The following is a 23,530-nucleotide window of genomic DNA, read 5'->3' as shown; positions in this document are numbered from 1 at the left end:
TCTCTCTCTCTCTCTCTCTCTCTGTGTCTCTGTCTTTCTGTGTTTTATTTTCGGTAGGTGAGGAAGACTTTCTTCACCCTGGCCTTCTGTGACTTCTGTCGGAAGCTTCTGTTCCAGGGCTTCCGCTGCCAGACGTGTGGCTACAAGTTCCACCAGCGCTGCAGCACCGAGGTTCCCCTCATGTGTGTCAACTACGACCAGCTTGAGTACGTCCCCCCCCCACAATGCAATAGGACATACACGTGACGTCGCAGTTTGAGAGAAACGGTGTTGATTTTGACAGCAAATTTAGATTTTGTTTAGTCCTGGTCTTTTGAATCAAAATGTATTTAGTTTTAGTCACGTTTTAGTTATCTGAAATGTTTTAGTGTTAGGTCTAGTGTCGAGTAATCATTTTTGGTCGATGACCAAAAGGCCTTGATGGAATTGTAATGGCTGGTTTTACACTTGGTTGCATGCGCTGTGAGTTTGTAGAGCCGGGCGCAACGGGAAACTACAAAAGATACAAAGCGACGCAGCGTATCTGTCGCCTAGTCACCGAGCAACTTGTTGCTGGTGTCCAAGTTCTTTAGCGTTGTGTCAATGTCTTCTCTGCTGCAGCTTGTTGCTGGTGTCCAAGTTCTTTGAGCACCACCCGCTCACCCAGGAGGAGATGTCCTCTGAAGGCACCACCCCCGTGTCCGAGGTCTGCCCCTCGATGCCTCCGTCCGATTCTTCTGGGTGAGTCCTCCTGGCCACACTAGTGCAGTAGGCCTGTCGCAGCCATCACAGAATCACCCGTGCGTTGTCATTTGAGCTTATATTATGCTATTATTTGATCTGAGGGGTGTGTAAGTGATGTATATCCGTTTGTTTGGTTAAAATAGCTCTGTATTCTGTGTATGTATCAGAATAACCGGTTAAGGTACCAATTTCATCTGAACAATTCGATTCCATTTTATTAAAGTGTCAGGCCTGGTCCGCAATCACACCCTTGATCTGCAGCCGGGGCCCCATAATAACGGTCCATAGAAACCTGCAATATTGGAAACGCATCGGGTCCCTGGATGTTGAGTTAGTCGCAGTTACAGGATAAACAAGTGAAATTGGAAGTGATGAAACCAAAAAATGAGAGGGCAAAATTTAAATTGGTACAATAAAGGTCTAACGTGGAAGCTGATGAATTGGTTCCTGATGTGATGAAATTGATGACCCAGCTGAACATTTATTAAAGAGCTGGAGAGACCCCTGTTTCTGAACAAACACTCTATACAGCAATGATTACTCAGAATTTAGAGCTTTTGGGGGCACGGTGGCACAGTCTGTAGTGCTGTCGCTTCACAGCTAGAAGGTCCTGGGTTCGATTCCCGCTGGGGACACTGTGGGCACTGGCGGCGTGTTCAGTGCCCATACCAGAGGCGGGGTTGGCGAAAGGGCCTTTCTGTGTGGAGTTTGCATGTTCTTCCCATGTCCCCTAGGGTAGGTACCCTCACAAAAACATGCAGTAATCCTGGTCAAAACATTTTTGAATAGTTCAACTAGCCAATCTACATTGAGACCTTGTGAGCTTGTAGACTGGCCATTTTAACTATAAATGTTTTGCAAAATAGTAAACAAAAAGGCAAAGAAGTTTAGGGATAAGGGGTTTAGCGGTGACGAAAATGGAGCCCTTTAAGTGCAAATTGCAAAAGACGTCTACAGACGTCTTATCGAATAAAACCATAGGAGGCAAGGGCGTAACTGTAGGGGAAGCAGCAGCAGAAGAAGTACATGTCCATAGACTTGACTACCACATGACGTCACATGGGGTGCTGGTTTTTTCGTCATTAAAAGATGTAGACTTGGCTGCCATATTATGACCTAATTTCCGAAAGCCAGACGTTGGAGGGTCTAGCGCCCCTCAAAAATATCCCTTAAACCCACTTTAACAGAGATGTCCTATTTCCATCTTATTTGCGTCTTCTGTGAGTACAAACTTTGCCACTCTATAACGTTGGTGTTTTGTGGGTGGGGGGGCTTTTTGAAGGTGTGTGAATCCTGCGTATTTCAATTTTGAGTCTCTTCCGCCCTCACGCCGTTCTCCCAACGTGAGCCGTCTTGTCTCTCCCCCGCAACAGGTCCCTGTGCCATGCCACTGTGTCCCCGTCCAAGTCCATTCCCATCCCCCAGGGGTTCCGTCCCGGTGGCGGCGAGGAGGACCACCGCAACCAGTTTGGCCAGCGGGACCGCTCGTCCTCGGCCCCCAACGTCCATATCAACACCATTGAGCCTGTTAACATTGATGTGAGTCTGCCATGCATGTCGTGGGTCTTCACCATGGGCTTCCGGGACCCCTGGGCGCAATCTTTGCGTGATTGGAACTTGTATTCTGCATTAAAGGGCCACTTCACCCCTTTTGCAACCAGATCTTATTTTAATGATGTTTGGGAGACAAGAAACACTTTCCTGGGAGTTTGTATGTGGGTAATATGTGTTTTTAGATATGTTAGTATTTCAAAGTCTCTGTGATGTCACGGACACTGGTCTCACTTCCTTCCTGGACTACATGTTGTCTCAGTAAGACAGCCCTCCCCCTATCCACAAGGTGGGGTGAGTGCGCCAAAGCAGTATGGTAAAGGGAAATGTCATCTGAACCCTAACAGACATGTTGACATTGTTTATTTGCCCAGCGTTTAAAACTCACAGGGTGTGTTTGGAAATCCGCACTGACCTCACTGGTGTGCCCTCTTGTCGTTTGTTCATTCAGTACACTCTGTGTTGTCGTTCGAAAAATCTATGCACTGCGGCTCATAAATTGCTCCTCTGAGCTTTATTATTACACACACATGAACGTGTAGAAGACCAACAGCAGGTAGGCTAATGTCATGCTAATTAGCTTTCAATGTTACAGGAAGGTGTGTTGTTTTAACTGGTCGCTTGTAAATGAGCCACACTCGGCGCGCTCTATGACGTCACCGCCCAGTGCACACAAAAAAAGAACGGAGCACATTCCCGGTGTGGATTCCCGAACACACCCCCACAGTTGCCGTCGGGCAGCTCCTGTGAAACGGAAGTAGGGGAGGGCTGTCGCCCATAGATGGATATTTCTGGCAGACACCCATGACCGGTGATTTTTTTCCTTTCTGCGTTAGTATATTAGAGATGTTACAAAAATTGAAAATTCTCTGCTTTCTGTTCCCATAACAGCGTTTGTGGTGGACAAAAAGCTATATTCAACTGCCAATAACTAAATAAAGAACAGAACATTTCTAAACGCATTTTTTCCCCTGATGAAAGTAGAGACTCTCTTCTTTCTTTTGATGTATTTGGTGTTTAGACACTCATAGAACAGAATATTCCGTGGGTCTTGAAAGATTAAGATTGCTCAAAAACACTGGCAGTGGCTGCAGACTGCCGTAGAGAGACTGTCAGTAGATGAGTTAAATCTCCCTCTGTTTGGTTTTCAGGACTTGATTGGAGATCAAAGTTTACAGAGGTCAGACGGAGGTAAGAACGACGTCCAAACGGCTCCATTTTCCCACTCGATGGCGTTGTCCCACCGTCCTGTCTGTCTGCTCTTTATTTTTGTGTCCTCCACGGCCCTCGACGTTCAGCTAGTTCCGTTTCTTTCTTTTTTGTTTAATCCTGCTTCCATCTCTCCTAACCCAGTGGTTCTCAAAGTGGGGTGCAGTCCGGGGGACCCCCAGGGGTCCTTGAGGGGGTTCCAGGGGGTCCCCAGCAAAAGTAGCACAACAAAGTCAGTAACCACTTTAAGCCCCTATAAACCATTGAAAATAGCCGATGTACAAGCTCACAACACGCCATGAAGCAACGCATTGTGAGCTTGTAGATTTGCTATTTTCAGTCAATTGAAGCCCCATTCATTAGCTTGATTTTTTCCTTGACGTCTTTCCTTTGATACGGCTTTGCTAAAGCATCTAACAGCTGTAAGTGAAGTCATCGACAAAAGGGGTGTGTGTTGTCATATATTATTATTTCGACTCAGATGAGTGAAGGGCAGGGGTCATCACCATGCCAGCTTGTGATGGGCATTTGGACATACACAATTAGTTTGATTGATTGCATACTTTAACAGTGAGTGGTCAATAATGTTACCAGAAACACATAGACCCTAAATGTAAAACGTTATGCCAATGTGCTACACATTTAACAAATGATTGTATTTCTGCATTAATTAAATCAGTGTCCTACCTATTCCGATGAAAACTGGCAAGCCAGTCACTATGTGTACTGGCATGCATACAATTCAGTCTATTTCGTGTTTGAGATTTAATTTAATAACTGGATCCTATCGGTACAGTCAGTAATTTCATCACACATTTCTGGAACAAAATAACATTGTAATGAAAAGTTTAAATATTTTTTTATTCAATGATTTGCCACAGACATTGACAAGTCTTGCCTAGTACGGACACATTAATGACCCCCTGTTGAAGGGACATACCGATCAGATGTTTAATTCATAATGTTTGGGGACAAGATATTGGTTTGGGGGGGGGGGGGGGGGGTATCGCCTGCTTTGGGAAACCCCTGACGGAGTGAGTGAGTGAGGAGTGAGTTGTCGGCCCAGCGGAGCAGCTGGACGTCATCAGGGCCTTCAGGGTGATGGTTGTGTGTCTTGTCTCTCTCTTACCCCCCTGCAGCCCCCCCGACCCATCCCGCCCGCTGCTTGAGGAAGCACCGAACGCGGACCTCAAGTCCCCTCCTATACTCCTACCCCAATGACATAGTCTTTGATTTTGAGCCCGAGCCTGTATTCCGAGGTAGCTAGGCCCTCTGTGTGTGTCCGTGTGTTGGTGTGTGTTGGTGTGTCCCCTCTACGCCCCCACCCACCTTCTCTCCTAACCTCAACCACCCTAAAGCCTGATTTTAAATGCAAAAACGGCAAATCTAAAAGCTTGCGTCGCAACCCTTCGAGCCTTTTAGATCTGCCTTTTTTTTCTTCTTTTTTTTCTGCTTGCAACACTGGCGCGCAACTTCGGCCTTGATCACCTGCCTGCCCTTTCTTTGTGTCACATTTGCCTGTGTGTTTGCTCTTTTTGACTCTGACCTCACACGCTCTCTCGCTCACGCTCTCTACACCCCCACCCCCCAAGCGCCCAACCCACCCTCAACCGCCCCTCCACCCCAGATTCCGCCAGACATACCCAAGTTTGTCCGTTTTGCATTTCTCGCTGACCAAACTGATTAGGCCGCTGCTTTCACGCATTAGGGCTTCAGAGTAGCTATCTATCATTAATGAAACTTTTGTCATTATAACAAACAATGCAATCGCAATGCAAGTGTCAAATGCAAGTGTGGATGTAAAATAACAAGTTTCTCTCGATGAGTTCCTTTGGGTAGATTTGTGTAACAGAGTATAGTAGAGTAGCCTGTCCAAAGCTCAGGATAAACTGGCTAGCCCTGCCTGAGAAGCCTAATATCTGGCAGTAATTTGGTGGAGACCCCAGTTTGAGTTCAAGGTGGTTACACTGGTAATTATGCCCGTGTGCTGAAATGGCGCCCCACGCGGTTTGTTGATCGGTTTAAAGCTGCAATCCGGCACCTTTTCTTTACTGAACAAAAACGTATTTTAGACAATCTGTTACTACAATAATAACTAACACAACTGTGGTAGCTGGAGGTGGACTCCTGTGATTGGGTAGGACGCCTACTGGTTGACGAGTGGTGTTGCCTGGAGCTCAAAGCGGGACATTACGTCTTAGCTCGTGGCCGGCCCTCGCCCTCGGGAGACGCGGGTTCGAATCCCGGTCAGAATATAAATCTTATGGATTTGGTGGTTTTGGAATATTGCGATGAAACAAAACAGAACCGTAGCGTCAGATCGAAGCAGGTGCCGCCACATCACATACAGTATCCCACACTTCCTCTCCCTCACTGCATGTGGTGTATGACCTCACCTCACAACACACTAGGGGTGCAACCATTAATCAAACTAGTCGATAATAACAACTAAATATAATTCAAAAAAATATATATATATATTTTATAGTGAAAATAGCTGATCTACGAGCTCACAAAGCGTTGCGATGCAACACATTGTGAGCCCGTATAGATTTAGCTAGCTATTTTCACTATTTTTGCACCTTTTTGTGTTTTAACGGTTCGTTGGTCTAGAAATTGGAAAAACAATAAACGCGCACACAACTATTACAAAGTAATCAATATAGAATGAACAGCAAGAAATGAATGGATAGTTGCAGCCCTACAACACACCACAGACACACAGCAGACCACACCACCACACGCCCCCCACCCACTACACCCACCCTGACACCCAAGTTTTCCCTCTATCTTTCACTCCCTCACTCCTCTCACCATCTTTTTTAACTCCCTTTCCTGTCCATCTTACCCGTTTACTCTCTCTCTCTCTCTCTCTCTCAGGGTCCACGCCGGGCCTTTCGGCCACGCCTCCTGCGTCGATGACCAGCGTGAAGCCCCAGAAGTCGCCGTGCCCGCAGAGGGAGCGCAAGTCGTCGTCGTCGTCCGAGGACCGCAATAAGATGGTGAGCGGTGATTGGTCCGCTTGACGTTTCAATGAGATGGTGAGCGGTGATTGGTCCGCTTGACGTTTCAATGAGATGGTGAGCGGTGATTGGTCCGCTTGACGTTTCAATGAGATGGTGAGCGGTGATTGGTCCGCTTGACGTTTCAATGAGATGGTGAGCGGTGATTGGTCCGCTTGACGTTTCAATGAGATGGTGAGCGGTGATTGGTCCGCTTGACGTTTCAATGAGATGGTGAGCGGTGATTGGTCCGCTTGACGTTTCAATGAGATGGTGCGCGGTGATTGGTCCGCTTGACGTTTCAATGAGATGGTGCGCGGTGATTGGTCCGCTTGACGTTTCAATGAGATGGTGAGCGGTGATTGGTCCGCTTGACGTTTCAATGAGATGGTGAGCGGTGATTGGTCCGCTTGACGTTTCAAAAAACGTGGCGCATTGTGAGCTCTGCAAGTCTGTACTGTTGAGTAGGGACGGGACGGTAATATGAAACTCTCATGTCATGATTATTGTGACCAAAATATGTATGCTATTTACAATATTATTGCAATAATACCGGTACCGAAACTGCAGCTCGGCAAAGGTGAATTGATCCCAGTGTATGACAAAGGACCATTGTTAACGATACATTTAAGTCTCCGTGATATGATTGTGAGCGTTTTTTTTAATCACGAGATTGTCAGTGCTGGTTGTCCTGAGGTGTATTCTTCTGACTACACGTGTCATTATGAGCCAATAGGGGAAGGAGATCAACGTCACGTGATTCTTTGTGTGTCTCAAAGAATGTGATTATTGCCAGAATTGCGGAGAGTTCAGAAAATGTGGCGGTCCCGTTTTCATTTTTCGCTGCATTGGTGGTTGTTGCAAATAACTTGCAATCACCATTATGTTGCGCTGTGACAAAAAAAAACACATAAAATGTAACCATGTGTACATTCCGAAATACCCGTATGTGTGTGTGTCAAATAATTATGGGATTTATGCTGGCTGGGTTTTTCCCTTGAACAGAAGAGCCTGGGGAGAAGAGACTCGAGTGACGACTGGGAGATTCCTGAGGGTCAGATCACACTCGGCCAGAGGATAGGCTCTGGCTCCTTTGGAACTGTCTACAAGGGAAAGTGGCACGGTACGTCTCACCTCAGATGCCCAATAAATACAAAAATGCTGAAATATTGTCGCCTGTCGGGCAGAAACCTTGTACATATTTCAACTTTTGACGTTTTTTTTCCTCCACATAATGCTCTACTTAATCGTACAAACATGTCAAGCTAAAAGTAGTGAAAATAGCTGATCTACAAGCTTTTTTTGGGTTCCATTTCCTGACTTGGGCATGCAGTACAAGGTCTCCACTCGACGGTGACGGTATGCACATTAACATTCTATTTAGGGTTGTCCCGGTTGGATCGGCTGATCAGAAATCGCCTCCGATCACATGATTTTCAAAAGATCTAAATCGGGGAGAAAAGATCTTTAATCTTTAATTGTCTAATGTAAATCTCAAAGAAAGATGTATAAGCAGTGAGATTTTGTAAAAAAAAACTGTTGTGTTTATGCTAGTTGTTTTCCTTCTGGTCCCAGTCAGAGATCATCAAACGAAGACTAGTCACACTCAGAGGCGTGAATGACACATATGATGAAAACAAAGGAAATGCACCCCCCGCTATGCATGATGGCATGAGAGAGATGCTCTTTAACCCATTCTGACCTGAGATCAGATTCATACGAGGTTTTCACTGGACACACACTGGGTCTGATTAACCCATTCTGACCTGAGATCAAATTCTAAAAATGTCAGTCATTCTTCGATTTTTCAAAAATAGCAGACCTACAAGCTCGTAGCGCGCCACTCGGTGGCGCGCTATGAGCTTGTAGATCTGCTATTTTTCAATAGCTAAAGCATAACATGATGCTGACACCAAAACGGGTTCCCGGTCAGAATGGGTTAAGAGTTTTAACTTGACTTCAGTTCTATAAGCTGTATTCACTCTAATTAACCAATACATCATTCTTTTGCTATGATTCCATGCATTTCATAGAAACACTGACAGTCAATCTACCGTGATAAAAGTATAGTCACATTTTGCCTTTCAATAATTGAAAGGCAACACAACAGACTAGACTAGAGTGACGTAGATTAGAATATTTGCTATTGTGATATGGCATAAGTGTTATATATAAAAATATAAAGATCGGATCGGCATGTCTCACAATCAAATGATCGGAATCGGACCGGGAGGAAAAAAAACGTGATCGGAACATCCCTAATTCTATTCAATCCATTCACACATCTCTTGTGTGAAAGTTGATCCTATAGAGTGTAGTAAAGTTGATCCTAGAGTGTGGTCCTGACTGTCTCCATGCTCTCACGCAGGTGATGTGGCGGTGAAGATGTTGAATGTCACCGCTCCCACGCCTCAGCAACTTCAGGCTTTCAAGAATGAAGTGGGAGTCCTCAGGTATCCGTCATTATCCTTCACCACATGGACCCTAGGCCCCGTTTAGAGTAGACGACGACGGTCTCTCTAGAGCAGTGGTTCCCAAATGTTTTCATGTCAAGGACCCCCAAAATAACACCTATTACCGGTACTAGCCCACGGACCCCCATTTGAAAACATATGCCAGTGATTCCCCCACTTTGATATGCAACAGGCATTACGGTTAATGGAATTTCCATCTCTGGGACCGCCAATTTATATTGTAAAATCAATGTTAATTTGTCTCCGTGTAAGCGGGGCAAACCGGGAGGGAAACAATGAAACGTGCGACGGACCGGTCTCACTCCACATGCGATGTAAAACCAACGTAAACAAGCAGCCGCGCGGGAGTGGTGCTATGCATGCGTGATTGGTCTATCTGGCAGCGTGTCACCGCACCCTAGCCACCTGTCATGCACACTACAGCGTTTTCAATCATTGTTGTGATTGAAAAGTGAGAACACAGCGGCAGTTTTAAGGACCCCTGTAAACTAAGTATAGTAGGGTTTGCCCTGTCTTCAACCTTACCTTCATATAATTGGTCCTCCTTACTAATGCTTCTGATAAGATGGCACCACTAGCGTCTACTCCCTCTGCATCTCACTGGTGGGCCGTGGACAGTTCAGAGGCCTGCCTGCCGGTAGGATATTCCAAGCTAATAGAAATTACAAACATTATCTTACGGGTAAGTTAGCATGCTGAATTGGAAGTTGGAACCATTGTTTTTGCAGTTTGAAATCTTGTTTGAAATACCCAAACTTGCCTACTGATGATGTCACTGTTTTTGAACTGTCCACAGCAGCCCTCCTCTGAGACACAGAGAGTCAGTAGAACTGGTGCCTTACGTCGTTTAAAGAGAATTAGTTATGGCAAATCATATGACGACGGGGTGAAGTGGTCCTTTTAAGTGTTTCAGATGCTTTTTATTGGTCAGGAGGAGTTCAAACGCAGTGGGCTCACAATTCTGTGGCAACAGAAACACTTTAAGTGGAACCTTCCCCCTCTGTCCCGCGGCAGGAAAACGCGCCATGTGAACATCCTCCTGTTCATGGGTTACACCACCAAGCCTCAGCTGGCCATCGTGACCCAGTGGTGTGAGGGCTCCAGCCTCTACCACCACCTGCACATCATCGAGACCAAGTTCGAGATGATCAAGCTCATAGACATCGCCCGGCAGACCGCACAGGGCATGGAGTGAGTGGGCACTCGACTCATGCACACGTGCACGGCTGCAAGTACTCATAAGCGCATGCATACATGCACGCACACACACACACACACACACACACACACACACACACAAACACCAAGGTTGTTTGATTTAACAGCAGCTTTACCACTTGAAGCCCAGGTATACATTATTTGGGCGGGGGGGACATTGGCCAAAAGTAGCCGATCTACAAGCTTCTAGATTGGCTGATTTATTTCTAATTTTTTGAGATGCGGCGTGAATGGAATAAAGTGGTCCAAGTCCAGAGTGGTTAAATGAAGACAAAGCTATAGATTTGATTCATAATTTAAAAAAAAAATCTGATTTGAAATAAGATTCTCAAATCAGAAGATGCTTTGTCTCCACATTTTATTACAGTTGAACCCAGTAACCGTTTGTCTTCCACAGAAGCTCCATACATAGTCATGATCTATCAGTCTATAGTTTAATTAGCTGAACATGGTCGCTTCCATTAGATGTCAGTGTGGGTCTACGGTTGTATCACGTCATGCAAGTGCTGTTCTGCTAACGTTTTGTCATTCTTTTCTCCCCAGTTACCTTCATGCCAAATCCATCATCCATAGAGATCTGAAGAGCAACAGTATCCTTTACAAACGACTCGCTTCAGAGCAGTGGTTCTCAAAGTGGGGTCCCTGGATCCCGCCTAAAAAGTGGCTGATATTGGCTTTAAAAGTGTTTAAACTTGTCAGCCAAATGAGATATCGGCAAATACTGTAAGTGGCACTAATTGTAAATAATGTTCTTGAGGTAATTGTTTATCCCCCTACAGCCTACATCACGATTGCTAATTTGACCAGACTTTGGCATACACAAATACGTCAGTGCGTCCAAAAACTGTAGTTACTGCACTTTGGCTTTGTAGGGCTGTATGGGCATTAGGAGAACATGTGGGGAAAGTATCTATAGTGTAGACATTAAAAAATATATATATATAGTGGACCAAGTATGGACCCTTGAGTGACTCCGGTCAACTGTATAAGGTTTAACCCATTCTGGGCAGGAACCCCTTTTGTTCCTATTAGCGAACATTTTTTTAACTCAAATCTTTGCATCTGGGGGGGGTCCCTGGAACTACATATTTTCAGATGGGGGTCGGCGGCCAAATACATATAATTCTGGGGGTCCTTGACATGAAATAGTTTGAGAACCACTGATATAGAAACATGAGGTTTTTCAGAAAACTGTCAGGATTTAGAAGACATTTGTAGAATGGTCCACAGGTCTAAATGAGTTGTTAAGTGGAAGGGAAGGAGGTTTCCTTGACTTGCACCCCTCCCAGATATTTTCCTCCACGAGGACCTGACGGTGAAGATCGGGGACTTCGGCCTGGCCACAGTGAAGTCCCGATGGAGCGGATCCCACCAGTTTGAACAGCTCTCTGGCTCCATCCTGTGGATGGTGAGTGCACTATAGTTAGACCAGTGTGGTTGCACACTGTGCTGGATTAAAAGAGGTTCTCTTTTTTTTTTCGTATATCCATACTGTACCTGGGCCTGTACCAAAGAAAAGCTCCTACTGCTGTTTACTGTATCCATTCATCCTACAACTTTCATGCTTACAACAAGTACTACAAGTGCTATTACTGTAGCACCTGACGAAGCTCACGGCGAAACGTGTCGTGCTAATAAATAAGTTGATGCAGTAAGTTGTCCGTCTCTGTTCCCTGGAGAGTGCAGTCTATGCCTGCTAACTAGACTATATATATATTATTGTTTATGTGATCAAGAATTCCACTGAAGTGAAAAGTACACAGTAAATTCGCTAGATTGTAGATCAGCTATTTTCCCCACAATCTTTTGACTATGTATGAATATGACAATTACACTAACATAATTGTGAATATCTCAAATAATTACGATTACGAGTATTTTAAATTGTCTGTGTGTGCGTGTGCGTGTGCGTGTGCGTGCGCAGGCCCCAGAGGTAATCCGGCTGCAGGACAAGAACCCGTACAGCTTCCAGTCTGACGTCTATGCCTTCGGTGTTGTCTTGTACGAGCTGATGTCAGGAACACTGCCCTACTCAAACATCAACAACAGAGACCAGGTACCTGCAGCTAGTGTTGATTACGTTCAATGATCCACTGATGACGATGAAATAATATATTTAGTCTTAGTTTTAATTAATCATCATACATTTTATTCGCCAAAATCACCTGTATATTTAGCCCGGCTAAAATCTTAGGATATTTAGTCGACTAAAACATTTCAGATGACAAAAATGTGACTAAAACTAAACATCATTTTAGTCAAAACTTAAAAGACTATGACTAAAACTGAATCAAAATGTGCTGTCAAAATCAACACTAGTACCAGTTTCATTACAGCTGTATTACAATGTACACATAACCATGAGGATTAACCATGATGATTATTGCCAGCCAATTGTACACAGCCATTGGTTATGGATTGATTGATTGAATGAATACTTTTTTAGTCAGTAATGTAAGCAGCATGTGGTACAGTCAGGCATTACGGCTAAGTGGATAACAAAAACGTTCTGGGGACTTGTTTCCATTGTGGGTCTATGTATTAAATTAATGTGTATCCTGTATGAGCTCTCTCTCTCTCTCTCCCCTGATTGGATAAAATTGGTATCCCATTCCCAACCCGAAAATGCATATTCTGTTTGCTAAAGAACTGGAGAGACATGGAGCCTCATGTTACTGGACAAACGCTATAGCGGGTATGCACGTGACATCATCATCAAACCCGGAAGTTATGCAGGAATGCCTACTGACTGGCAAAGAAGTATTTTCTGGCCATGATAACCCATGCATCCAAACAGAAAAGTCCTATCTGATTGCATTAAACAATGTTAAACTCACTTTGCCACTCGATGTGCCATTCACTTTAAGCATGCGCATACCCTCTATATCAATGATTACTATCAGAAGATAGTTATTTAACACATTATTTTACCAAAGAAATACCTCCATTAACCACTTTGGATGTCTTTCTTTTTTTATGCGACACTGTTGCACGACAACGTATAGGGCAATCATTTAAAGAAAAAAATAAGTTTAAATATTGAGATACAAAGTTTCTGCTCAACAGCAAAAAATAAAAGAAAAATGGAGATCCAGGCACTCGAGGATGAAGCAACATTGTTTTTATTTTAAGAATAATATCGTATAATAATCATTCTCAAGTAGACTTCGACACATGTTGTGTATGTGTGCTTTGTGGGGTCAAAACGTTGCGTTCTCTGTGCCTTTGCAGATCATCTTCATGGTGGGAAGAGGTTACCTTGCTCCGGACCTGAGCAAGGTCCGGAGCAACACTCCCAAGGCCATGAGGAGGCTGATAGCCGACTGTCTGAAGAAGAAAAGGGAGGAGAGACCGCTCTTTCCTCAAGTAAGAACGATGCCTCCCATTGGCCACACAACAGCTGAACAATGCCTCCCATTGGCCACACAACAGCTGAACAATGCCTCCCATTGGCCACGCAACAGCTGACATCCGCAACGCTTTCGCTCTTCGCATGCATTATGTTATGCTTTAGCTATTGAAAAACAGCAGATCTGCAAGCTCATAGCACGCCACCGAGCGCTATGAGCGCTACGAACTTGTAGGTCTGCTATTTTTGAAAAATCGAAGAACGACTGACATAGAAACATAGCTTTTTCTGAAAACTGTCAGGATGTTTTTTTTTGGTTATCAAATGTTTTTTAGACAAAAAATCACAATAAGACACGTTAACATCATGAATGACTAAAGAAAACACATAAAAACAACACATACTGTAACAGCAAAAGCAAGGAACACAAAAACAAACAATCCCACCCACCCCTCCAAACTGTCAGGATGTTGAAGACATTTTTAGAATATGATCTCAGGCCTAAATGGGTGGTGTACAGTTGGATTGATGGATACCTTTATTGATCCCGCCAGGGGAAATTCAGGTGCCAGAGACGGCACAGCAGTAGGCAAAGAAGTACAAGCCAAGGTACAAAAGAATAACATCACAATAAAGACATGCTCAAAAAAACAATAAAGACATGCTCCAACAACACCCTGTATACACACTTGCAACTCAGGTTTATTTTAATAGGAATAGATCAGGTTTAAGAGATTTAGAATAAAGCTGTGAGGTGTGATGTGAATGAGAACTTCACATTTGGCCACCAGAGGGTGTCAGATTGCTACAAATTGAAAACCTGATCCTCAAACATGACTTCCCTGTTTTATGTTTTACATGTCATATAGGCAGCGCTTAACTTCGTGTCGCGCTGTTAGCTTTTTAACTTTTTTTCCTAATCTGTGTGAGTGTGAGAACTACTGATCACGCATTGTGCAGTACCGCTATACGGATTTCAGAGCAGATATACAACCTGCTCATGCTTTTAATACTGCTTGTATTTACTTGTATTTATTTCTAACTTTGATGTAGGTCATAGTACTTTTCCATTCTTTTTTGTTTAAAATGAGTTGAGGGGTATGGGTTGGAGATACGCTCACACACACAATGTATTTGTTTTTTTGTTTGTTTTTTAATAATTCGTTTATCCCACGAGTTTGTAACCCATTTTTCACCCCTGTGACAATTATGCATGAGTGTCCAAGTCGCTTCTTTACACCTGTAGTTTCCCTGGTTGGACGTAGCGCGTGGAAGGAACACGCTATTTCAACCAGTTCCTTTCCCCTCCATCAGGCAGTTTTAGAGACCAGGATTACTGCATGTTTTTTGTGAGGGTACCTACCCTAGGGGATGTTGTGTAATGTTGTGTTTTTCAAACATGCTAACCCTATCTAAGCCGATCTACAAGCTCACAACGGTGTGAGCTTGTAAAATACCTCCTGTGATCTTTGGTCCCTCCACAGAACCACTGATTCAAATGATTGGTTACGGAGAAAAGGTTCAATGCTGATGATTCTGACCAATGACCATTGACCCATGTCTGTATGTGTGTTTGTTTTCTTTTTTGTCTCTCTCTCTCTCTCTCTCTCTCTCCCACTAGCTGTTGGCGTCTATTGAGCTGCTGGCTCGCTCTTTACCCAAAATCCACCGCAGTGCATCGGAGCCGTCGTTGAACCGGGCCGGATTCCAGACGGAGGATTTTAGCCTGTACGCCTGCGCTTCACCCAAAACCCCCATACAGGCCGGCGGCTATGGTTGGTACGCACGCACGCACGCACACACGTGTGTCTTGCTCAAGGACACTTCCACACTAACTCTGGGCGAGCCCCGGTTCGAACTGCCAATCTTGCTGTTCCCATCCAGCCACCGCCCCCCCCCCTATAGAGTGGAAGTCTTTAGAAACGCTCCGTCTACTCTGGTACTAAGGGGTATCCGCGAAACGTATTCTCAAATTCAAATTCTAGTATAGTAATTCAAGCACACACACAGCTTTTGTATTACTATACTTACTACTACTACTACTATGCCGATTTTATGACTGCCATTTTTTTCTTTTGTCAGCTTTATCCCTAACCCAAAAGCAGAAAATGGCAGATGTAGATCTACTGTTGTCGGTGAACGACGGCTACGTGCAACTTGGATTTAAATTTGCACAGCTCTAATCCTGACCCCTTAACAGTAGTAATGCGTGCGCGCGCGCACACACACACACACACACACACACACACATACTGGTCCAATTAGTCTCCAGTATTAACCAGAGCAAATTGTCAGGTCAGAGATGGGGAATTGGATAAGGGGGTTGAACACAAGGGTACTTTAACATCTACCTCTAGATTGCTTGAGTCAGGCTGGGCTGTGTGGAATTGCTCAAACTCTAAATGAAATGTTGCCTCGTGTGGTTAAACTGCTGACTGATGGGCCTCTGGCTCTCTTCTACTTTCTCTTCTTATTTCCCTTGCAGGGGAATTTTCGGCGTTTAAATAAGGAAAATAGAAGAGTGTTGCAAGATTCCACCAAGTTCATTCCTCGTCACTTCTCAAAAAGTCTTGTGCTCCTTCGGTGGATTCATTCATTATCGAAAAAAGAAGAAAGAAAAACATATAAAAAAAATCTAAAATCAAACACGACATCAAAGTCAATCAAAGACGCAAGTTCCTTGTTTTGACCGAGCTCTCTGGTGGGCAAACCACTGAAACCTGCCACAAAACTACCATTGAATCAGAACAAGACAACTTGAATGAAACACAATGGGAGGGGGAGGGGGGGGGGGCACATATAATAAAGTTACACCAAAACAAAGACACTAAGATTATCCATACCAAACCAGTTTGAGGAGACTGTGAACTCCGTGGATCGACTGAGCACTGCGCCATGCTAGCTCAGTGCATGGATGGATGGATCAATTAAGGGAAAATAGGATGTGAAACGGAGGTCAGTGGGTCAGAAGATGACCAGCCTTAGTGGGGTGGGGTGGAGGCCAGGCACGCGGCACACCTCCCCGGGCGGAAAGGGACGTTGGACGGTCAGTTGGCCGCCGGGGGCCACTGGAACCGCACTTTGACCGACGGTGGTGTCGTCGAGGGCTTTTGAACCCCCCCCCCCTCTCCCCTCCCCTCCCCTCCCCGCCCGCCGATTGTCCGCATCAGACGAAAGGCCTGTGCCAGCGCAGCAGGCCACGCCCTGCAGTGTGCTGGGGGGGTCACCAGGGGTCCACCCTGTTGGACGATGACTTGAAAGACTGATTTGTTTACTTTTCTTTCTTTTCTTTTTTTCATTTCCAATTTTCCTTATTTTTTTTATAACTGGGGGGAATGCTAATTATTATTATTGTTATTATTATTTTAGCCTTTCTCGGTTTGAATTTGAAGAGGAGGACTGAGCTGATTTAGGTTTGGTTTGTCGTGGTGTTGAGAGTAGAGCATTCCGTCCTGTGAACATTCTAAATGGATTAGCCTCATGCAGCACAGGACTGTACGGCTCTGAGGAGAGGGCTTTTTCTCTGTCTGAATGAGAGAGCTGACCAAACCCTCCAGTGCTGTAATCTTGCCTTCTCTATCTTGCCTCTGCTGAAATCCACACTTAAAAGGTTTGACTGCGACCGTCTGATTCACGGCGAGAGATTGTCGCTCAAATCATACTACCATGTTGAATAGCACATTCATATGAAAATGGAAGAAAGATGCCATTGTTATAATCTTTAGGAATAAGACTTTTTCTGGCCTGTTGCTCTACTTGAAGAGAACGGTCCATTCCCACCCTCCCTGCCAAATGCAGGTCCTCCTGTTTTTGGGGGGAGGACAAATGCAACGCTACAAATAAGAAGGGGATTCCTCGCTCCCGCTGGTCAGAGAGAAGCTTCTACAGAAGTTGTCGAGGTGTTTATGTTTTTTTAGCAGCTGCTAACCCCCAGGGTTTACATTGCATTCTGCCGTAAGTAGCGTTTACTTGTGGCTTCTGTCATTTTGGCTATACCAGCAGGGTTGGTTCACAACATATGATATCAGATAATGCGATACGTCTTTCTTTGCTTCAGGGCTGGGCAATATGACTTCAAATCAGTGTCACGGTCATTTCAAACGTTGGCCTTGATTAAGATTAATTAACTAATATTATTTCTTTTAAATAGAGAAAATAGCCGAGCTTGAGATTTTTTGTGGGCTATTTTCACAGTTTTTCTACGCCACCATTGTCCTATGATTGAAGTAGGATATATATTAATATTACCTGCTTCTGGATTATTCGATTAACCTACATGAGCAAGATTAGGTTGTTAGTTGTTCTAAACATCCTTTTCGGTTAATTGCCCGGCCCTATTTTTCTCTTTTCTTTTGGGCCACCCCCTCCACACACATCTCTTGCTAACGCCAAGTGCATGTTGTCTAATTGTTGTGTAGTTTTGTTTTCTTTATTTCTTGTGGCTTTAATATTGCACTCAGCTTAAAGCGGAGAAGTTGATCGTTGTCGCCTTCTTGACTGAAAGGCTGCAACCTACCTGCTGAAACGACCTTGACCTTCTGGCTTGAATGTCAGAAATCCTCCTTTAGTCACATAGTTCCTTTATAATATACACCATACCTGTACTTTTTTTTTTTTTAATTCCAATGTGTGTTTCAAGGGTTGTAGTTTTTTTTCTTTTTTTTGCCTTTTGTTCTGTTGACAGGCAGGCCTGCGGATATTGACTTATTTATGTGAAATTTATTTTACTGATTATTTCTTTGTTGTTTGATGTTTTTGTTTTCAAAAGCGCTTTATTTTAAGCTATCAGTCTTTTCTTTTTAAAGCTTGTTTTGGTCTTTTGTGACTCATGTACTTGCACTTTGTAGAGATGGATCGGGGCAAACGAGCGACTTGCCTTTTTTATGGACTAAATTGTGTGTCATACGGAGTTGATGACCCCCTACGCAAAATCTAAAATTCTAACTTGTGATTCATCTTGCAAAGAGCCGAACTGTCAATTGTAGCGCAGGGTGTAGGCTAAGATCACATTCACTCATTTCTTTAGAAAGCCTCCTGCAGCCTTAACAGTGTTTCTAAAACATACAAACAACGTGTTTTAAGTGATAACGGTAAGACCATGGGATTGACATTGTTCACTTTATTTCGAGTAACCAAACCCACATTGGCGTGAAGCCTGAATAGAATGCTCCTGCTGCTGTTGGCTGCATTTGGTGCCAGGTGATAGCAGAAGTCCAGTTCATTACCCTCTTCTCACCACTAGATGTCAGTTTTCTGACATCTTTCCGCTGTTTTGTGTCATTTTGCTCATTCCATCCTTACAAGGATTTCCAATTCTAAATAAAATACAATACCAATTGGTAATATTGAAGGGGAGAAATAACCAAACTAAAATGTACCACCAACCCTTTGCCGGTTCCATGTGGTCGTTTGTATCTATGACTCTCGGGGTCTTATGTCTTAACTTAAGACCTGGAGGTGTGGTCAATGCTGTTTGGCCAATCAAAATAGTGAAACGGCATTGGCCACAGCTGCAGGACTTAAGTTAATTCATGAGACCTGATAATTAATTAATATGCGCAAAATAGGGCCCTCTGAGAGAGGATGAAGATTGGGGATCCCAGAGATTTTAAACGCAACAAATGGAATTATGAAATGGGGTTCGGGGCCTAATGCAGTGTTCCTCCTCAGGACGCCCAGTTTGATATGGAGACCCCCAACTTTATTTTTAAGTGGTGCAACCACTCCTATAGACAGCTATGTGTGTCCCTGGCTGGGTCTGTGTCTGTCCGAACACGAATTAGCGTTTGGTTGGTAAACATGGCAACTGTCATTTCTCAACCATTGCGGACACGGGGCGGCTCGCCGGAACCGGGCCAACTCCCTGGGCACGTTCTTGGGGGTCTGGATGTTTCGTCGACCCCCACACGGTAACTCTGTCATTTCTCAACCGTTTCGGACACGAGGCGGCTCGCCGGTTCACCCTGGCCGCGTTCCTGTGCGTCTGGAACTTCCGTAGACCCCCTGGGGTCCCCAGCACTGAGTTGTACCACTCACTTCACACGGGTGTGATTATTTTTTATCTCTGGGACCCTTATCTACACTCTAAATCCTCAGTGTTAAAAACAAACAAAATAAAGTACATTTGTACACTCACAATTACCGACCTGAAAGCGTCCACCTGGACGGTCCCTGGTTCGTCCCCCCACCAGACATTGAGAAACGGTATGCCATCGGACTGTATAGCGGTCCCTTGTTGCACATTGTAAGAATGCTCTGATTACATTTAATGTAAAAAAGAACAGGACAAAATTAACAAGTGATATGCGTACGTGAACCATTTAATAAAGTCATGATTCCGCCAAGAGCTCAGCAAAAGACGTAGGCCTATGTCCTAGAATACGACACAGGAGGTATTATCCTGACGCTGCCTTGAACATGTATGTAAATTGATTTCCCTAAGTTGAGGGAAACATGTAAAGTGATATGGTTTCTTATCTCCTCTGCTCCTGACCGAGGTCCTCGCTCTTTAACAGTCCTTTTTTTTTTGTCGCTAGCGTACGAAATGAGGATTTAAAACGGTCAATGACTCAAAAACAGTATACTGTATTTAGTTTTCCTTTTTAGAGATGTTATTTTCTGTGAGAATGCTGTTACAAGAGGTTTTATTCGGGAAAACCTAAAAGTGTTTCAGAGCACTGCCCCGTCGAAGCTACGGACTACGTTGTACGGACGTTGTCTCGGGTCTTCACTAGGGTTGGGATCTGGAACCGGTGAAACCGGATCTAACATTGGGGAACACGGAATCGGTTCCATCACTTTTGGAACCTTTTCTGTAACTGGTTTTATCACACTGTCAGAGCTGGTATGTGGATATAATACCAGTGGTTCCTTTTTAATCTCAAGTACCACCATAACTATACAAATGGAACCAAATGTCCCCTTTTGGAACCCCCTCAAGTAACCCAGAGGTTTTGGGATTTTCAAAAACTGGGTAAACGGGAGGATCGCATCAATAGGAATCGTTAACGGGAACCGCTGAGGAATCGTTAAGATGGAATCGTATAAGTAACCGAAATCGTTAAAATCCTAAAGGATCCCAACCCTAGTCTGCACTCTCTTTTCAAACACCCGGCTTTATTTGTGTTTGTGTTAGACCGTTCTATGCTTTTTGGTGTGGGTGTGTGATTTTTTTTTTTTTTTTTTTGTCCTTAAAACATTCCCACACTTCTCGTATTTGCCTGCCACCACCTAAAGCCTGATTTATACATGGTTGGTGACGGAGTCACGCACCGAAAATAACCCATCTAACAAGCAATTGGAGCTGCTTATTTTCTTTTCGCGATTGTTGTAGGATAATCAACAAAAGTTTTTTTTTAATTAATCGAATAATTAAAAAAACTACAGATCTACATGCTCACAATGCGTTGCATCACGCCGCGCTGTGAGCTTGTAGATCAGCTATTTTCACTGTATTTGGAACATTTTAGACTTTTTTTTGTTTTACCGTTACCACATATAGTGACATGCCCGAAGTATTGCTCTATGATTATTATTTTTTTATAATCGATTAAATTGACGAGCTGTTGCACCCTCTCTACTCACAATGCAATGCATCATGACGTACGATGGAGAATGACCAATTAACCACTTGAACCCCAGCGTCCACATTCTGGGTGGGGCATTAGCCAAAAAGATTGCAGATCTACAAGCTTGTGTTGCAATGGAGGGTGAGCTTATGGAATTAGGCGAAGAGATTTTTTCTTTTCCAATTGATTTCTCACCCCATGGAGACTTGAATTCATGGGTATTTTTTTGTTTTTCTTTTTAGCCTCAGTGGTTCCCTATGGAGAGAACAAATGAGACTTTTTGTGCCTCTGGTCATCAAATTATTGGCAAATTATTGACAAAAAATCAAATCTATCCATGAATTCAAGTCACCATGGGGTGAGTAATTGATAGAAAGGTACTTTTGGGGGGCGAAATATCCCTTTTAAGACTACAGGGGTTTAAGTGGTTAGACATTATCAACCCCTTTCAACTGAGAACTATCATTGGAACTACTTTTTGGGAGATAACTTTTCACCGTGTAAATAGCTGTACAAAGGAAAATACAGTTTGCTAGGAGGCATGGAGACTACAACTGAAATGAGATATCACATGTTTAAAAATGAAGAAACAAAGATTTAAAAGAAAAATACATTTTGATAGGTGAACTTCTGAGAAAATACAAAATGTTTCTGTGTGTAAAAAAAAAAGATAATATTTAAGGCTGTATTATAAGGAGAAAGCGCTTAATGTATTTGTTGTGAATATGAAAAACTGATATATTAAAGAAGTGCATGAAAACTAGGAAGGTCTGTTTTTGTTTTTATTCTTTCAATAAGGTATTTTATGGCACAAATACGGTTCAGTGGTCTGCCATGACAATAATAATAATGGATTGCATTTGTATAACGCTTTTTTATGCACTGACTACGTGCTTATTCAAAGCGCTTACAATGGTGAAGCGGCGAACAGTCAACGCCAGCTTCCCACATTCAGACACCAATAGTGCATGGCGCAGGGTTCAGTGTCTTGCCTAAGGACACTGCCGACCCATGGATCATTGGACGACCTGCTCTACCACCTGAGCCACAGCTATAACCCTTTATTCTTTTTCAAATCCTCAAAAATGATGTTAAACGGCGTCCTATAGTATGCCGTACGATATGGGCTATATGCCCATGGTCCAAAATGATGAAAAACGAGGATAAATGCTAATGTTTCTCATCCTCCGCAACACTCCGCAACTCCTCCGCAACACTCCGCAATTTTTCCGCAACACGCCGCAATTTTTCCGCAACACTCCGCAATTCCTCCCAAACAGGCCGCAATTTTTCCGCAACACTCCGCAATTCCTCCCCAACAGGCCGCAATTTTTCCGCAACACTCCGCAATTCCTCCCAAACAGGCCGCAATTTTTCCGCAACACTCCGCAATTCCTCCCAAACAGGCCGCAATTTTTCCGCAACACTCCGCAATTCCTCCCCAACTCCTCCGGAACACTCAAACAACAAACAATTTTTCTAAAAAAATCAAAAAACGATGGGCTATAACCCATCGTTTTTTTCTTTTTTTTTAAACAATCCGCAATTTCCTACTCTCCCCCTGCCTGGCCCCTCCCCTTCCTACTCTCCCCCTGCCTGGCCCCTCCCCTTCCTACTCTCCCCCTGCCTGGCCCCTCCCCTTCCTACTCTCCCCTGCCTGGCCCCTCCCCTTCCTACTCTCCCCCTGCCTGGCCCCTCCCCTTCCTACTCTCCCCCTGCCTGGCCCGTCCTCTTCCTACTCTCCCCTGCCTGGCCCCTCCCCTTCCTACTCTCCCCCTGCCTGGCCCGTCCTCTTCCTACTCTCCCCTGCCTGGCCCCTCCCCTTCCTACTCTCCCCCTGCCTGGCCCCTCCCCTTCCTACTCTCCCCCTGCCTGGTCCCTCCCCTTCCTACACTCCCCCTGCCTGGCCCATCCTCTTCCTACTCTCCCCTGCCTGGCCCCTCCCCTTCCTACTCTCCCCCTGCCTGGCCCGTCCTCTTCCTACTCTCCCCTGCCTGGCCCCTCCCCTTCCTACTCTCCCCCTGCCTGGCCCGTCCTCTTCCTACTCTCCCCTGCCTGGCCCCTCCCCTTCCTACTCTCCCCCTGCCTGGCCCCTCCCCTTCCTACGCTCCCCCTGCTCTCCTCCTACCTGACCCCTACTCTCTTCCTACCTGACCCCTACTCTCCTCCTACCTGACCACCCTGCTCTCCTCCTACCTGACCCCTGCTCTCCTCCTACCTGACCCCTACTCTACTCCTACCTGACCCCTACTCTACTCCTACCTGACCCCTACTCTCCTCCTACCTACCTGACCCCTACTCTCCTCCTACCTACCTGCCCCTACTCTAGGTGTTGGTGATTTGAACCAGCACCGCCTACTAGGAGTATGTCGGTTTTGAACCAGCATAATTGTACTAGGTATTCTATGGATATCATCTGATTTATCCACTGGACCA

The 23,530-nt window shown here is 44.6% G+C and overlaps 1 protein-coding gene across 4 annotated transcripts in view; it reads left to right on the top strand.

Moving 5' to 3' along the window:
- braf (B-Raf proto-oncogene, serine/threonine kinase) overlaps positions 1 to 21,846 on the top strand; it is a gene marked incomplete at its 5' end in the record, with an annotated part of 39,004 nt that extends 17,158 nt beyond the window's left edge. For 2 of the 4 annotated variants that reach the window (XM_080756889.1, XM_080756888.1), the window contains 15 exons: positions 58 to 206; positions 601 to 720; positions 2,097 to 2,262; positions 3,426 to 3,465; positions 4,623 to 4,742; positions 6,364 to 6,485; positions 7,491 to 7,608; positions 8,854 to 8,938; positions 9,974 to 10,150; positions 10,721 to 10,767; positions 11,467 to 11,585; positions 12,102 to 12,233; positions 13,409 to 13,543; positions 15,148 to 15,301; positions 16,012 to 21,846. In XM_080756889.1, the coding sequence (XP_080613015.1) occupies positions 58 to 206; positions 601 to 720; positions 2,097 to 2,262; positions 3,426 to 3,465; positions 4,623 to 4,742; positions 6,364 to 6,485; positions 7,491 to 7,608; positions 8,854 to 8,938; positions 9,974 to 10,150; positions 10,721 to 10,767; positions 11,467 to 11,585; positions 12,102 to 12,233; positions 13,409 to 13,543; positions 15,148 to 15,301; positions 16,012 to 16,034 (1,707 nt within the window). In that variant the 3' untranslated portion in view covers positions 16,035 to 21,846. Of the gene's footprint in view, positions 1 to 57; positions 207 to 600; positions 721 to 2,096; positions 2,263 to 3,425; positions 3,466 to 4,622; positions 4,743 to 6,363; positions 6,486 to 7,490; positions 7,609 to 8,853; positions 8,939 to 9,973; positions 10,151 to 10,720; positions 10,768 to 11,466; positions 11,586 to 12,101; positions 12,234 to 13,408; positions 13,544 to 15,147; positions 15,306 to 16,011 lie in introns of all 4 variants that reach the window. The other 2 variants (XM_080756886.1, XM_080756887.1) reach the window with 2 other exon arrangements.
- Between the last annotated feature and the right edge of the window lie 1,684 nt (positions 21,847 to 23,530).

The sequence above is a fragment of the Protomyctophum bolini genome, assembly GCF_963924005.1.
Source record: "Protomyctophum bolini genome assembly, chromosome: 23".
In the NCBI taxonomy this organism is placed as follows: Eukaryota; Metazoa; Chordata; class Actinopteri; order Myctophiformes; family Myctophidae; genus Protomyctophum; species Protomyctophum bolini.
This window is presented reverse-complemented; position numbering and strand designations above follow the sequence as displayed.